This window comes from Xiphias gladius, chromosome 16 (genome assembly GCF_016859285.1).
Source record: "Xiphias gladius isolate SHS-SW01 ecotype Sanya breed wild chromosome 16, ASM1685928v1, whole genome shotgun sequence".
Classification (NCBI taxonomy): Eukaryota; Metazoa; Chordata; class Actinopteri; order Istiophoriformes; family Xiphiidae; genus Xiphias; species Xiphias gladius.
The window spans coordinates 12,195,382-12,212,835 of NC_053415.1; the positions used below are offsets into that span (position 1 = coordinate 12,195,382).

At 38.5% G+C, this 17,454-nt stretch overlaps 1 protein-coding gene across 1 annotated transcript; it reads left to right on the forward strand.

Annotated features, from left to right (window-relative positions):
- The first annotated feature begins 7,426 nt into the window (after positions 1-7,426).
- snx4 (sorting nexin 4) lies at positions 7,427-16,096 on the forward strand. The gene is made up of 14 exons (XM_040149216.1): positions 7,427-7,586; positions 8,433-8,557; positions 9,175-9,316; positions 9,569-9,718; positions 10,395-10,442; positions 10,714-10,769; positions 10,853-10,925; positions 11,192-11,253; positions 11,585-11,650; positions 11,865-11,954; positions 12,556-12,655; positions 12,996-13,141; positions 13,399-13,513; positions 13,667-16,096. The coding sequence occupies exons 1-14, from the start codon at positions 7,494-7,496 to the stop codon at positions 13,712-13,714; spliced, it is 1,314 nt and encodes a 437-aa protein (XP_040005150.1). The 5' UTR covers positions 7,427-7,493; the 3' UTR covers positions 13,715-16,096.
- The last annotated feature ends 1,358 nt before the right edge of the window (positions 16,097-17,454 follow it).

The window sequence follows — 17,454 nt, forward strand, 5'->3', positions numbered from 1 at the left end:
TTCACACTTCCCATAAAACCCTGGCTCCTTAAACGATGGGTCGGAACCCATGATGGGTCACAGCCCTACTTCCGGTGGGTTGCCACATGATAAAGAGTCCTCATATTGTTTAATGAGCCTGCATCCGAGGCTATATTTCTCCTTTTGGTTTTAAGGGCAGAGGATGTGAAAGAAACAGTTTTAAACATCCTCTTTTATTGGTGATAGATCTATCCAACCCCCCATCTTTCCTATAGCCATCAAAAGCTTCTAGTCTCCAGCTGTAATTTCTTCCTTTGAACCTCTGTAATCTTTGTCTTCAGAGATATGACCACAACCTGTTACCATGGAGATGACTACATCATTGTTCATTACACCATTACACAATGCCATTACTGTACAAGGTACTCCACAATTTCCCAGTTGTTGAAAATGTATTTTAACTTGTTATTGTCCAGATTGGGCACAAGGTTTAAAATAGACAGCCAGAGTTTAGTTGGTCATTAAACATCTTGCCGGTGAACCAACAGGAATAATATTTCAGTCAGTTTCAGTCAAACAGAACAAGAATTAAACTGAACAACCCAACATATACAAACATGTGACTGCTTTTATTGTACACATTTGTACATATATACAGTAATGTGGGAAACAAATCACCTTAAAATGGCCCACAGGGAAAGTAGGTTGCAAGGAAACATAAAATAGCCCTGACAAAATCTTCCATGACAAATACCATTGCTGTAAGATGAGGACTTGAAAACTGATATGTTGTAAATATATTTCCAAAGAAATGTTTTTATCCATGTCAAAATTTACTTAACAGGAATTGGTATTGCTCCAGCCAGAAATTGCTTACACTTTCAACCTTCGAATCTTTGCTCCTGTTTCAGAGCAATTTCACAATTTCATATTGATAAAGTCATAGATTAGACAAGACACATAGAAGGTGTCTTGAAGGGCAAATAAACACATATTGTGCCCTTGTGATGAATTCGGTTGAAATCACATTCTTTGTTTTAATGTATAATATCTCCACCCCGGTGTATATGTAATTCCCCACATTCCTAGGCCGCCCGAACTACCCACCATGTGCTCTGAACTAATTCAAAACATGATGGATACATTTTTGAGGTGGAGAAAAATTCACATTGTGAAAAACTTTGACGTGTATGGATTCATAGTATTTATTTGACAGGTATGTGTGATGAAGCTAATGTTAGCTATATAGTTCAGCTATCTTGTATTTTGTTGATGCAAAAAAGTTAGCTTGCCCAGTAGCCCTTTTTTTTTTTTTTTTTTTACCATGTCATAAACATCTGAACATCTTCATAATTGCACATTTCCTTCTCCACTGTTTGCCAGCTTAGTATCTAGGACTGATAAAACTTTGAATGTGAGGCATGCTAATGTTAGCTTTTACCGCTAGATCAAACAGTTGAACTACCTCACCTGAATTGAAGGCTACTCTGTGAAGGTGTGCACTTGCGCCACAATTTTGTAATGTTGGGTAGATACACCAAACTCTTGGATTTTCCTAAAGTCCTGTATCAGTGAAATTCACGTAAAAGATATTTATATATAAAGTACAATACTTTTTATATATTTTAAATTATTGTACTTTTCTACAGTTTTCAACGTATATTATTTAAGAGCCATTACAATGCACCTTTATATTGTCTTCCAAATCTACAAAACAATGCTTATATCGAATATTTTTCTCACTATCTCCTACTATTTTGCTATCACTAAAACAAATCTGGAGCTCGAACAGGATGCCAGGGCAGTGTCCCTACATGCACATTCTCGCACACAGACACACACACACACACACACACACACACACACACACACACACACACACACACACACACACACACACACACACACACACACACACACACACACAAACACGCACATGCACACACACACCCACTTACAGACATCTTGCTCCCAGCAGATGTTTCGTCCACCACTGCCTTCCCAGAAACCCACAAGTGAGCGTATTTTCCCGCCGCAGGGTCGGGGAGCAAAACCACTGAAGAGGACCGCTGCACCCCAACATAAAACAAAACACCAGAGGGAAAAAAATGTACAGAAAACTTTTCAAAAAGGAAAGGAAGGGAAAAAAGCAAAGGATTTTCTAATCCATCCTTTATTGAGGTGGCTGGTTTTCGGCAGAGCAACCTTTTTTATGTGTGAGAAGCCTGGCCTGTAATTTGGGTAGCCACGGCGACCAGAGGGACTTGTAATAAAACGAGACTCTATTCTGGGATGCTCTGTAATAATGGACGCCACCATCCACTCCTCTTGTTAGAGATGGAAGGATGAATGGAGGGATAGAGATGGATGGATGGATGGATGGATGGACAGATGGATGGATGGCAGCATCACATATGGACAGGCTGAAAGACAGATGGACAGTGGCTGGACATATGCACCGTGTGAGGACTGAAATTGGACCAAGAGAATAATAATACAAACAAAAGGCAAAAACCTGAATCAACAGCCAGATAGATCCTTGTTAGACTAATAAAATACTGAATGGACGAACAGATGAATGGGCAAATGGATAGATGGCACAATGGATAAACAAAGTACCTAATTACACCACACTCAAGGTCATACTAACTCATTCCCTTGCATACTCCCTCTCAAACACACTAACCTACCAGCACTGACCAATACCTGACGGAACTTCTGAGTGGCTGTCCTTCGACGCTGTTACAAGTCCCTGTGGTTGAATTTCTGCATTCAGACACCTCTCTATAATCTCCACGCCATGTTAACAGTAACCCATTATGCCAAGGCCATAATTAGGAAATCACATTGGCATATACATCCTGTCATTAGAAGTGTCTATTGCTATTGCATTGTAATTACATTTTAGTAGGTTGTTATTACACCATTTAGAAGCTGTCTGTCTTACCTCAATCTCCTCCTTAATTGGTTATGTTGGTCTGTCCCGCCCCCCAGGTCCACCCTCTTCTTTGACGGAACATTCCAGTGGTCTAAGCATTTTAAGCTGCAGAGTATTACAACTGAGTCTAATATGCCACAGAATGAAAGAAATGAAGGAGAAAAAAATTGGGCAGAGTGAGAGAGAGACATTGGTGAGAGACATAACTTGGGAAGAGGAGTAAAGAAAAAAAGGGTTGAGAGAAATGAAAGAGGGAAAGAAGGGTGAAAAACACAGTTTTCTTGTTGCATGACAGATTCCCTCCCAGCCAACCAAGGCTTGTCCTTTAATACCCAGGAGCTTTCATGTGGCTTCTCAACGATTGCACGTGGGGCAAAGCTGACCACATCGCTGCCACGCTGCTTATTATACTGCATTGCTCACACTCTGCATGTGTGTTTGCATGTGTGTGTGTGTGTGTGAGAGAGAGAGACTGAGTGCCCATTTACAGCAAATGCGTACACATGCAAGTGTGCATGTGAAAGTTGTTGGAAAGCAGCGTCAGTCATGCAGGGAAGTGTTCAATGAGACTTGCACGTATTTATTTGTCAACACCCTTGTGAGGGATGGGAGAGAGAAAAGCAGAGATAAATGTAAAAATGGGAGAAATGTGAAAGAAGACACACTAGTGACGAAAATAACTGTTTTCAAAGAAATGTTGTTTAAACAGAAAAAAAAACTTGTAGAAATTGAACTTATATGACCTGTCCTTTTCTCATCAGAAATGAATGAAATAGAATGAAATAAGTATATTTAAGGCTTACCTAAAATTCTTTAAATTAATAAGGCCACTTACATTATAAAAACATTATGAACAGTTAAAATAGACGTTATTAGTGCAGAAGGCCTACATCAAGACTGACAGCACTGTATTTACCAAAGGGGAAATGGGTGAGGGATGTTTCTATAACAAGGTTAAAATAAACAACATGATACAGTATCAACCAGACTTCACTTCATTATGGCATTTCATACACATAAATATATATAAATATATAGGTTCACCCACACAAATTCAGGCCCACTGGACACACTGCATGAGTTTTCCACCACTGACAACTGCAAGAATAGACGGATGAAGGAGAGGAAAATGAAGGACGGAGACTATGACATGGAGCAAAACATGTGTTCCTTTCTGCTGCCCGCAAGGACTTCCTTTTTATGACCTTCGTGACCAGTCTCTTATACAGCACAGACACACACAAACACACACACACACACACACACACACACACACACACACACACACAGTACAACTTTTCTTAAAACTTCCTACAAACCAGATATCTCATAAAAATTTCACACATTCAAATGTATCTAAAGCAATCCTGAAATTGTTTTTAAAAATATCCTAAAATTCACATCTAAAAATGGAAAATAAACAAATGCAAATTACTTTACATGGCAGGATGATTGATCATAAGGAGAATGCGTGAATAAAGTTGTCTAGTTTTGGCCCCTGAAAATTGGCCCCTGAGAAATACAGACGATAAGAGTGATGAGGCTCAAATCCCAACAAAATAAAGAGAGATTTTTCATGCATATTTTTTTATATTCCAAGCATTACATTTCAAAATATACTTGAGGTTAAAAACCATGCAGTATACTCCCTTGTATGATGTTTAATATACTCAATAATACTAATTTTTACTTGCATATATCCCCAGTTGTAGATATGGTCAGTGAACCTGGCCTTGAGGTGACTGTGTGCCATAGCTGTGCAGATACTATATCCACATTAATATAAGCTAATGATAATTTTACACATTCATGTTTCTGTTAAACATTCATGTTAATAGTGCAATAGTTTGGCAGCCTATCCATTCACTGTGCAAGTGCTAAACATAGGATGACAAGACAAGATGTGTTGAGGTTCTTGTAGAGATATTTGACCTGGATCCCATGTTACTGCATCCTTACAAAAAGATGATTGTATAACAAAATATAACTGATTACAATGACTTTTATTGCTGTACTGTGTTGAATAATTTTATATTATAACAAATAATAATTACAGGCCTTTTTCATGGATGGCATTTTCCCATGTTTCAGGGGCAAAAGGATGGATGTTAATAACAATAACGATGGCTGAATTCCATTTAGCTGCTTCAGTTTATGGATATTGTGCATGCTGGCTCACTGTCACACTGTCATAGCTTATTGGAACATTTGAGTAGAGCAAAGAGCCATCGTTAATGTCATTCTTAATGCCTATGCTATTATGACAAGTCAAAAGGCTGTAAAAAGGGCCTTTTACACTTACTCTTTCCCATATTGCAGTATACTTGACCTCATCAGGTAGTGCTGTGCATACTGATTCTCATACTGATGCACCACAGGTTGTTGTACATCAACATTATTGGGTTTTTGCTACCCTCTGCTGTTCAACAGTCAAACTTCAACAGAGAAATAAATCATTTTCTTTAACCAATAGACATAAAAAGGAAATAAGTGATTAATTTGAACAACACATAACATTCAAATAAACCTGTGAAATGAAAGATTTTTCTAGACAATGAAAAAACATGCATACATTCAAAAGAACAGTGTTATATTTGAAATTTTTTTGTAACGCCAACACTTTTGCTATTTTTAAAATTGCCTTTTGGCAGGCACAATATCCAGTTGATGAGTATTATTAACAACAGTTATTATTTTTTGTCGTTTCTTTGTCCCCAGGCATTTTGGCATGAATAGCAAGACTCAGTATATAATACGCACATTCCTGTCTGAATTATAGTCACTCACCAGCTTTAGGTCAGACATTCCGAATATAGACAAGACAGGAAGAAACACACGCACACATACACGATGTGCAAAGCTCATTGTAACTTTGTGTTCAAGAACGTTGGTCAGAGGGTTCTAAAAAGTTGTCAAATGGCCGATTATAGTCACTCAAGTATTGCTGGGGGTGTGTATGCATTTGTGTGTGTCTGCGTGCCCGTGTGTGCGGACAGGACGTGGCGGTGGCTGGTTTGAGGTCAGTGGTAGGAAAGAATGGTAACTATGCTGTTGCTGTGACTACGGCTGGTCACAGTGCAGGCTTTGGGTTTCCTGGCACACTGCAGCATGAAACCACATCTCACCATCGCTCCATCCACTGGTCCATCCCTCCTGCATCTGTGTCATTAATCATTTTACAAATACTCATCATATTAATTCATCTCACCTTCATACCCTCTCTCCCTCTGTATGCATTTCTTTGTCTCTCACCCTCTTTTCTCTTTTTCATTCATCCCACAACACTCCAAACCCCCACCCCATGCCCAGTGGCATCTATATAAAATGCTTCCTTACTAAATGCTGCTCCACCCTTCTCTTTAAACATTAAACGTTGCACAAAAGTTTGACCACAGGAACTAAAAGGCCTTGTTTCTGTGCTGTTTAGTAGCCTGAGGCATACCGCATCCCTCTCATTCACATATCTGGGCCCACAACCATCTACAACCAATGAGAGAGGGACCAAATGATGTAACCACAGTGAGGAAATTCATCAGTTACAGCATCTTTTTCAGATTTTTGTTTTCAAGCACCATGAAAGCAATGATGAAAAGTCAGATATATTTGAACTTTTTATTCTTTAGATTTATAGTGTAATGTCTAATACTTTTTTAATATGCCAAAAGCCCTCATAATCTTCATCTTAAAGGATATCTCACAGCTTGTTTAGGCATCGATTTAGGATGACTGTTTAGGCTGGGTAACTGGGTATCACACATCATACTGCCATCTTGGTAATCATTCTATGGGGAAAGCATTTACACTTAAAATTCTGCAGATGGGAGCAAATGTCCATGGGCATTTCACAAATATCTGAGGTTCAACATTTTTTTCCAAAATTTCCAAAAGTAAGATATCAAACAACCGCAACATGGGTATCCTCTGGGTGGTCTCTGGGGATAAAAATGGAAGTAAACAAATCCCTAACCAAAATCTCAGAAGCAGATGTCAGCCTTGCCACAGGTAGGTGTTGCAAACGATACCAAAGGAGGTCAATGGTTTCCCCAATGAGGAGCACAGCTGCATGGAATCTTTCAAAAACCATTCCGTTAACCGCTCCAGATGTGCACGAAAAGTAATACACGCACATTAAAACAAGGGAATTACAATTTTGTTGTGCTTAATTGAGATTAATTTAAAACTTTACTTCACTGCAACTTCAATACAAATTCAAGGTCTCATTACTTGAATTGAGTTTACGTTACCTCTAACTGCGTTGCTGCGTTTAACAAGATGTCATAGTATTTTATTTTGTTTTAAATAATTAGACTGTTGTCAGAGATAGTTCTGCTATTATATTGTTTTTACGTTGTGGATTTTTTTTTCTGTTGTTTATTATTTTATTTCATTTTTGTTTTTGCATTTTTTTTATTCGTTTAGTTATTTAGGATCTAATGAACATTCCTTATTTTACACCATCCATTTAGTTGTATCAAGAAATAAGAGGTCTTATCCTTGGCCTCAGCCTGAATCGCGCATGCGCAGAAAGAGGGGGACCGGTCCACTGCCAGCTCAGCTGACAACACAACAGCAGCGCCTCAGCAGCAGCCCAAAGATGATGGCAGACTCTGGGAGCAGTGAAGTAGCGGCTGTGATCGGTAACACCGACCTCACTTCAACTGAATCAGAGAACAACATTATAAACACGGTCGTACTTTTGTTATTCTCCATTATAAACATGTTTGAAGTCCACAAAACCTGTTTTTACTGGTGAAAACTTTTCCAAACAGGCCTAAAGTAATGTTAGCTAGGTGGAGTTAGTGACAAGGAGCCACGAAGACTTTTTCAGTCACATTTTCAAAAGATGCCACTAAACCACACTTTAGTGGTTTCGGTACCGTTAAACAGCTTCAAAACTAGATTCAGCGACTAGCTCTGCAAGGTAACGTTAAAGATAAAAGTGGGGCTAAAGTTGCTTTTGCTAACGCTAGTTCGAAGCTACTTTGTGAACTTTGTTCCTGACGTTAGCTTGCTAGCTAGCAAGTTTGAACGCTAAAGTTTTGTTTACTTAAATTAGCCCCATTCCCGAATGAGTCCTCTAAGTATAGTCCGAATAACCGAGGTTTCTAGTGAGAGAAGACGGTTTCAAAGTAGAAAAGCGTCAATTTTTTTTCCTTTCCTTGGTTGGTGGTAGTATTTTCTTGTCTAATCTCGTGACCTGCACACGACTGTCACAACCCCGTCTAAGGAAGCACAGTGTTAAATAATCTTCAAAAGCAAAACAGCTGCTTGTCCCTCTGTGTTCATCTGCTTTCATGCGTGTCTTCATAGAATTAAACAGACTACAGCTTTATTGTCCAGAGTGGAAATTTTTTTATTTAATTTATTAGTCCCTGAGAACCACACTCTTACCCTGCACAGAGCTGTCTGTTCACCTGATGTTATTTCTCCTGATGTTCCTTCTTATACTTGTCACATATTTATGTTCTACCTTCCCTGTAATTGGTTGTCTTTTTTTCCTCCTCCTTACACATTATTTTTCTTGTCTGTGTAGATGGTGGAAAGAGGGACAGCTCTGTTGAGAAAAATGGAGATAAATGTGGCAGAGGCAGAGAAGAGAACAGGGAAGAACACGGTTAACATGCAGGAAACCTATACTGTCTACCTCATAGAAACACGGTAGGTCTCAAACTGGAGCATTCCCTGATTCTGACATTACAGCTGTTACAGCATATGCAAAAAAGCTTGATATGGCTGTACAAAAAAGACACCAGTGTAACAAAAAGAGTGGAGTGAGACCACTTACACATACACTTCATCAATACTAGAGACACACAATACACATGTGCTTTATCTTGCACAATTTTAAGAGTAATTAAGTCAAATACTTCCTTGAAGAGGTGAGCCTTATGTTTTGACAAATTTGAAACCATGACCAAATATAGTAAGTGCAGTGCATGAATAAGTGCATCTTTCATATCTATGCTCCTTAATATTGTATAGAGCAAAATTATTGTCACTGGGAAGAATAAAGATTTTTTTGGTTGAACACTGCTTGCCACATGTCTTACACACTTTATTCAGTTAAACGTGATTCAACAAAACAAGGTCAATGAGCAGAATAGCGTGTACAATGCCTATAAAATGTCTTGTCCCAGCACTAGTCAGAAAATGCCACCGGAAATCGAACTTGGATGTAATGTGTTGCGCTTTCTGTTTCTCAAATTGCTTTTAACAAGAACATCAGCCCAAATGTCTTCAACACCTAAAAAGACTGTTTATTTCTCTGTCTGCAGGCCAGCCGAAACTGTCCCAGAGGGAGGTACGCCAGCCACACCTGACACTTTGTGGAGACGCTACAGTGAGTTTGAGTTGCTCAGAACTTACCTCCTGGTCACTTACCCCTACATCATCATCCCTCCACTACCAGAGAAAAGGGTGAGTGACACATGTGTGGATGGAGAAATGTAATTAATAAAAAAAATGCATTTAATTTGGGCATAAGTATTCCCTGTGATTGACTATAGGACTTGCAAGTTTGTAAAAGAACAAATTCATCGGTGTGACATTTTTCAGTCTTTCTTTCCTAGTTTGCTCTCAGTTTCTTTTAAGTAGGAGAAGTGACTTGCCCTTATTTTTGAGATTGATATGTTCTATTTTCTTTCTCTTCTTTAATTGTGTCTCTTGTAGGCAGAGTTTGTGTGGCACAAGCTGTCGGCAGACAACCTCGACCCAGACTTTGTTGAGCGACGGAGAGTCGGCTTGGAAAACTTCCTGTTGCGTGTTGCATCACATCCTGTCCTTTCGAATGATGAAATCTTCTTCCGCTTTCTCACAGAGGTTAGCATCCAAACATATGGCACATAATGTCTCATAGAAGTCTGCTGTCATACATATGCACAACCTACACATTTACACTCTAAAGGGGATTTCCAACTAATAACAGCACTATGGCAAAGCAATGCAAGAGGCTACATTAGTCTTAAGATGTTGGAACTGGATACAAACAAAGAAGAAAAAAATATGTAACAGTTAGAAGGCACATCACAGTGCCATGAGAAAATGGAGGCTGAATGTTTTTTTTTTTTTTCTGAAGCACATTGCAATGAAATCCTCTGCCCCAGCCACACAGTGATCCAATTGAAAAGACTGAGAAAGCCTGTAATTTTTGCCACAGAGCTATTGCATGCACCCATACCAGGTAAGTTACCTACTACCACATAATGATGATTTGCTTTTTATCTGGCAGTATATATCTGCCTGTCAGAAGCCGAAAATTGAGTAACTTTCTCACATTGAAAAAAATTTTCATACCGAGTCTTGCCATTTGACGCACCTTCAGATTTAACTCCTGGATTTGTGTCTCATCCTGTCCCTGTAGCCTGTAGCGACATGCTCGGACGAGTGCAGCCCCTTGTTTCGTTTTGTGCAGTTATCAGCTTGTAAGCCCCCTTTTTACACAGTATATCTGATAATCCTGTCATATGTCCATCACCTATCAATCATCTGTCCTCAGGAGAAGGGATGGAGGGAGGCGGTATTGGAGACAGGTTTCCAAGACAAGGTAAGGAGGTTGTAGTGTTTTATCGCAGTCATTTCTTTAATGGATATTGTATCTTAATTGTTTTACAAATATCCATGAAGTTCTCCTTGCTGAATTGCTTGACTGAGAATTTTGTTTTTAACTAACACTTTCACTTATATGTCTATTTTATGATATGCAATTCATATTATCATGGATTGTATCAAAAGCACCCCTTCAGAGTTTCTCCTGTAAGCTGTTTGCAAAATAACTTCACTCAACTTAACTTGAATGTGAATTTCTGTTCTACCAGGTTGACTCCAGACTAAAGTCTCTGAGTGCCATGTTCAGAGTCAAGAACCCTGACAAGTAGGTGTAAAACAGACATAGGTGAAATGCTTAGATTCACTTAAACACTGTTTGAGTTATGATCCATTTGTTGTGTTCTCCAGGCGATTCATAGCACTTAAACACTACAGTGATGAACTGAACACTGTCATCTCTCAGTTACTCAGGGTGCGGGCGGTGAGTTTTGGCATGTGCAAACACACACGCACACCCACAGTATATTTAAGTGCCTGCTTAGGTTTGGCCAGTGGTTTAAATTTTTTTTCATATTGTCTTATGTGAAATGAGCTGTTTGAATGTAAGTACTTGCAAGCCTTTGACATTAATCGAAAGTCATTTGAGTCAATATTAATAACGAATATCGGATAAGCTGTTTTAAATAGGGGATCATTTGAAGAAGAAAACAGTGTTCATCGTGACTGATGTGATCATCTTTATTCCAGAGAGTAGCAGACAGGCTGTATGGAGTCTACAAGGTCCATGGTAACTACGGCAGAGTCTTTAGGTGAAAAAAACCTGTTCTGTTGTTACTGCATTCCTTCTACATTAATAAAATCATAGCTTTTGGCCTAAAATAGGGCACTACATTTAAACAAAAAAAAAGCATTAACAAACCACACGTAAATAATTAAAATACATTTTGTGCGTATTCTGTATCCAGCTTCCTTTGATCTACTCAGTTGCTATATACATACTGTATATGAGCAAATAGTAGAACACAAAGCACCATTTTGTTTTTTGATTACTTCTAAGAAAAAAACATTTTAGTTTGTACAAACTGAATAGAGAGCGAACAAGAATTCAAGTAAAGTACTCCTGATTTCTTGTGTCTCCAGTGAGTGGAGTGCTATAGAAAAAGAGATGGGAGACGGACTACAGAGTGCCGGCCACCACATGGATACGTAAGTAGTAGACTATAGATGCACTCCAACTAGTGTCCCCTCTCACATACTCACACTTAAACTTACACTTAAATATGTTTATTAAATTAGCAATAGACCAGCCTTTTAAACTACATGAGTCCTAATTTAGACACATTCACATACACTGACGCATAATGCTTTTTTTTTTGGCATTGGTTCACTTATGAATGTGACTTTGTGTGTATGTGCAAAGGTATGCTGCATCAATAGATGACATTCTGGAGGAAGAAGAACACTACGCAGACCAACTGAAAGAATACCTCTTCTACACTGACGCTGTCAGGTAAGTGAGTGTGTAAAAGAGAGAGACACATAGCCATGTCAGGCCGAACAAGTAACTGTCATGCAATGTCAGTGAATGTAGCTAATGGTATTATCGGGATTGACAGACAATCAGAATGAGAAGCTATTTGATTCTATATGGTCACATTGGCTTTTGAGGTCAGCTCACTTTGTTGCCATTTGGCTTGAAGAAGTTTTGCCATATGTGTTGAAGTGGAAATAGCATTAAGGCATTGTATGTAAGAATAGATCCTGTTGGAGTGACGTTGATTGTTTCTTATGTAGCTGAGCCTGACCTTTAAGGCCAGGCACGATTTACATCAGGCTCAGGAGGAAGTGTATGCATAATTTGGAAAAATAAAGGATATATCTGTTAAAGTCCGTTCTGTTTAAAGGGGCACTGGTCAGTGTTAATGTGTGGCAAAGGTAAAGCCTTTATGTTTGGTAAAAGCTTCCCCCCCCGTGTATTTTAGAGCTATCTGTTTTTACCTAGTTGGATTGGGATCAGCTATGTGTCACATTATTATTATTATTGGTAGTGAAAGCATATTTTCTGTTTGACTTTTTTTTTTAAAACTGTCAATTTTTGTGTTTGTATTAAGGTCAGTATGTAAGAAGCATGAGTTGATCCAGTATGATCTGGAGATGGCAGCTCAGGACCTTGTCCATAAGAAACAACAGAAGGAAGAGCTGGCCACTGGGGTAACACACCAACACACATCTGCTTATTATCTCTCACTTTCTACTACACATCCTGGGCAAATACACAGGTGGCATAGACACACAATTTATGTGTCAAAGCAAGCGTAAAAATTGGGCATGATTAAACATAAGCACCATACTTTAATCAACAGAAGTAGGCGTGTGTTTAAAAACATTTTTGTGACCCAATTTGATTAAAACATCAGTGACACACATAAATACACATAAATGTATACTGTGCTGGATTTTAATGTCTGTGTGTGTGTGTCTGTGTGTGTGTGTGTGTGTGTGTGTGTGTGTGTGTGTCTGTGTCTGTGTCTGTGTCTGTGTGTGTGTATAGACAGTGCGAGTCTTTTCTCTGAAAGGAATGACCAGTAAACTATTTGGCCAGGAGAGCCAGGAACAGAGGGAGAGCAGATTGGCAGCCCTGGAGCAGAGCATACAGGAGGGAGAGGAGGCAGTCAAGGAGAAGAACACAGAGTGCCAGTAAGTTCAGAATCAATTAATCAATTCTCAGATTTTTTCGTTTTTAAATTTCTCCCACTGTCTGTCTCAGCTGTCGGTTCCTCCTAACTTTCTGTTTTATGTATGTACATATATAATCTGTGGTGAGACAGTTTGCCCTTGATTTTTAGTATGCATTAAAGGTGATGAATTGAACCATTGCCTTCCCTCCATGCATCCTCCTCCTTCAAACAAAGTGAATCATGATAGCATGTTTCTTTGTTTGATTGTGTCTTCAGAGAGTTTGTGCGAACAGCTTGGGAAGACATTGAACGCTTTAAGGAGCAGAAGGACAAAGATTTGCGCGAGGCACTAATCAGCTATGCCATTATGCAGATCAGCATGTGTAAGAAGGTATGAAGTTCAGTATATTTTTTTCCTCTCCACAGTTCTTGTTTGTCCTTGTATGCCGTGCATTTGGTGTTGATTATTCATCAGTTCCACTCCTCATCTGTTTTTCGAAAATTTTAACCTCGTCTCAAAATCTCTGTTCTGTTACTCCTTCAGGGAATCCAGGTGTGGTCCAACGCCAAGGAGTGTTTCAACAAAATGTGAGCCACTTTCCCAGCCAATCACACTTCGCAACAAAACAGTAGTCATTATACTGCAGTCTTACAGAAATGGACCATGGGAGCACAAATACTGCTTTCTCTTTGTTTGTTGCGCTAAATTGAAGCTACTGAGAGTAATTTTGTCTCCTTTTCTCTCTCTTCCTCTCTCACACACATGCACACATACAATTATTTAGAAAAAGGTACCAAGTCAGAGTCATTAAGTGAGTCCATGCCTTTTAAATCCAAGTGTCTTAACAGTACCACTCTCTTGACATTCTGCTGATGTTACCTTCATGTTGCAGATGATCCAAATCTTCCATACTCATCCTTAGTCGCACAGCTGACAGCATGTCCAAGAGGAACACCCTGCACTAATAAAGCATAATAATAATAATAATTGCCTGGTTGGAATAGATGTTCATTGTATTTCAGTTATAACCCTTCTCTTGACTTATTTCTCACCCTGAATATAAGGAATGCACAGCAGAGTGGTACTTAATATTAAGTAATGAAAAGCTGCACATTTCAGTCAGTGGTTCAATTTAGTCATTTTAGAATTACCTGCTTAAGAGAAAGTGAAACAAACTGTGCCGTGTGCTTTTTCATATTTTACTTTTAGGAATTCTACTTACAGCTAGGGTTTTCACACTAATTAAACTGCAGTTAGTTGTCAATTTACAATATTGACAACAAAGTGAAGAATGAAAAAAAAACTTTTTTGTTATAGAAAGCACTATTGAGAAGCATCATGCTTACTTTGGGGCTAATTCTGCAATTTTGAACTCACTTAATTGTCACTGCACCAAATCTTTTACTTTTATAATTGGTCAGAAATTCGTATTGTCTATTTGCAAGAGCATCTTTAATCTGGGACATTTTGTAGTGACAGTCTCAAGGGGCTGTCCTGAAAAATGTTGCCAGGGATTTGCCTCAGACTTTTTCTTGGCCTCAAATAATACATTTAAAAGTTGAAATTCTACTTGAAAAAAAATGTCAGGTGTATATCAATCAGAAACAAAATGAAACTAGGGTGTCACTCCGTAGAGGTCGTATCTCCACCAAGGCAAAAAATGGTCTATTTCGCAATGTTAAGGAAAATGTTAAAAAAAAAATCCCTGAATCCGCCCCTTTAACCAGATTGGCACCTAAATTTAATGGGTTTTTCCCTGGGCGACACACCATGCCTTCCACCAAGTTTGGTGCAAATCGGTTCAGTAATTCTTGTGTAAACCGGCTGACAAACAAACAAACCAACAAACAGACATGGGTGAAAACATAACCTCCTTGGCCCGGGTAATAAATCCAACTGTAAGGCAAGGAAAAAAACAGACCACACCTCAGGTAGCCACTACACATTCACATTTCCTAATTTCCTTTTTCATGAATTACGTTTTATACACGTTCATGCTGAAGTCAGTCTTAATGACTGATTGCTGACCAAAGTGCTTATGACCAAGTACCCATTTAGTACAGATCACAGGTGAGAAGCACAGAAGGAGACAGGGGAGAATTACTTTTTTTTTTTTTTTTTTCTTTTTGTGCCAAAAACAAAGAGCCATGAGGAAGTGTAGTCGGGAAGGCCTCGGACTGTTTTAGTTACAGTGGGTTTGTTTTTTCTTGGAGACTTTTTGAAAGACTGAAACATGGCACCTCCACAAACCTTGTTCTACCAAGTGCAACTATAAATGTTGTTAGAAGCAGCACACATACAGATCAATAGCTGAGCCTTTTCCTTGCTGTCAAGCTTTATAGCCTTAATACGAACTTTGGTTTTGTACAACAGGGGAAGGACAAAACAAGTTGTCAACTTTCTTTGCCTCACCCCTCTTTCTGATATTAAGTCACTTCACTAAATAATAGACCTGAGTTCCAAGCATGCCTCAGGTCAGTGTTTATAAAACGTATTGACCAAAATGTGGAAACTTTTAAGTACAGATATGTTAGCTCCACACAGTCTGGTTTAATGCATATTTTAGAGATTTACAATACATATGCTACGTTAATGCTTCCTGTAAGATATCCGTCTGAGGTTGAAAATTATGCTGAGATTATTTTCTGTCAGTAAATGCTACTTTTTTCAGAATGAACATAATCAATTTACTGAGGTAATCCCAAATTGAGGCTTTATGTATGTTTTTATAATAAACATGTTAAATGAGATTATTTTTATGTTTCTGTAATCACTGTGCTAAAACACTAATAAACATGTCTTTTTTTTTAACTATTTTGTTGCATTTGTATGCCAAACAATGTACAAAGGAGTCAGAGATGATACTGAAAACTAGGGCGATATGTGACACTGCTAGTTTTGTTCCACATTTTCAGATGACTGAGCTCAGATACTTTATGGTTTTTCATATAAAACTTTGTTTTTGCTGCCTATGTGAAATTTTGTTTGTCTTTGGGGCTAAAGATAAGAAAACTGTCTTTAATTGTGCCCAAATTTTAAGTTCAAAATGTAGTAGTATACCTGTGAAAACATCCCATAGCCCTTAGCCCATGTTAGGATTGTCTTTTTTTTCCATGACACCAGTGGTGATAGGAAAATCAGATGGGTGTTGCTGTGTGTTTACACTCATGTCATGGTAAATTTGGTATTGATGCCCTTTTCTAGTCCTTTCATGCATGGATTATCAACTCATACAGGGTTTGTTTTTTGTTTGTTTGTTTTTTTTAATTAGTGACCTGAATCTATGATTTTTCTTAAACTACATGCATAAAACATGAATAATGTTAGTAGTGTAAAATGACATTGTACTTTTACTAAAAAAAAATGAATTCAAAGTGCTTGTAAAAAAAACAAAAACAAATTCAGCCACAATGGGGAAAAAATAACAGAATATGAAAACTCTTAATGAAAGTATTCCTTGTAATTTATAGCTCTGTTTGCTGTAAGAGGATTTAAAAGACCTTCCCCATCCATTTTCAGGTCGTAAGCTAATATACATTATAATGTACAAAAAGGATGAGATGCAGACTAAAGATAAGAATCTTGTAGAAATACAGGAAAAAAGCAAAGCTAATCCGCCTAATGGTGGTTTGAATGCAATGACGGCCGCAGCTCTGAGGGGTTAGACAAAGCCTCGAACCTTTGGTGAGTATTGGAATTTCAACGCCTCGTGTACTTTCGATTGATTAGAGGCGTAAATTATGAAACTAGGAATGAATGGTGCCACCTGCCGATCCATACCAGCACAGAACATTTCTATCTGGCATAGAAGCGGCTTAAACAAAAAAAAAAAAAAACCCTAAGTAAAAGAGGAGTCAGTGGATAGGAGAGAAAAAGGCTCTCTCCTCGGATCCACCTACTGCTTGGTTTGCATGAGGTCATTTGGGGTTTTCTCATAGAAACCTAATATTAATGTAACATTAAAAACAGGCCAAAACCTCAAATCTCACAATCCAGCTTTTCAGTTTTAATAAAGTAAATTATAGGCTAGACTGTAAGAAAGTAGTATAGACTACCTACGTCATGGCCATTTTTTTTTTGGAACTTTATATGGAAACGTTTTCTAGACCTGGGGATGCTGATGGGGGAGATCATGTTAAGAAGACTCCGTGAAGACGCGTAATGGGTATGCAATTAAATCCGCTCGGGGATCTCTCCATATAGAGTGTTCTCAGTAACCAAAAGGACGACGACCTGAATGAAAAGGATAGGTTTCTGGATAATAATGTGTTGCCTCGGTCTAGGCAGGGCTGATAAAGACGAGCACTAATCCAGATTGTTAGTAAGAGCCA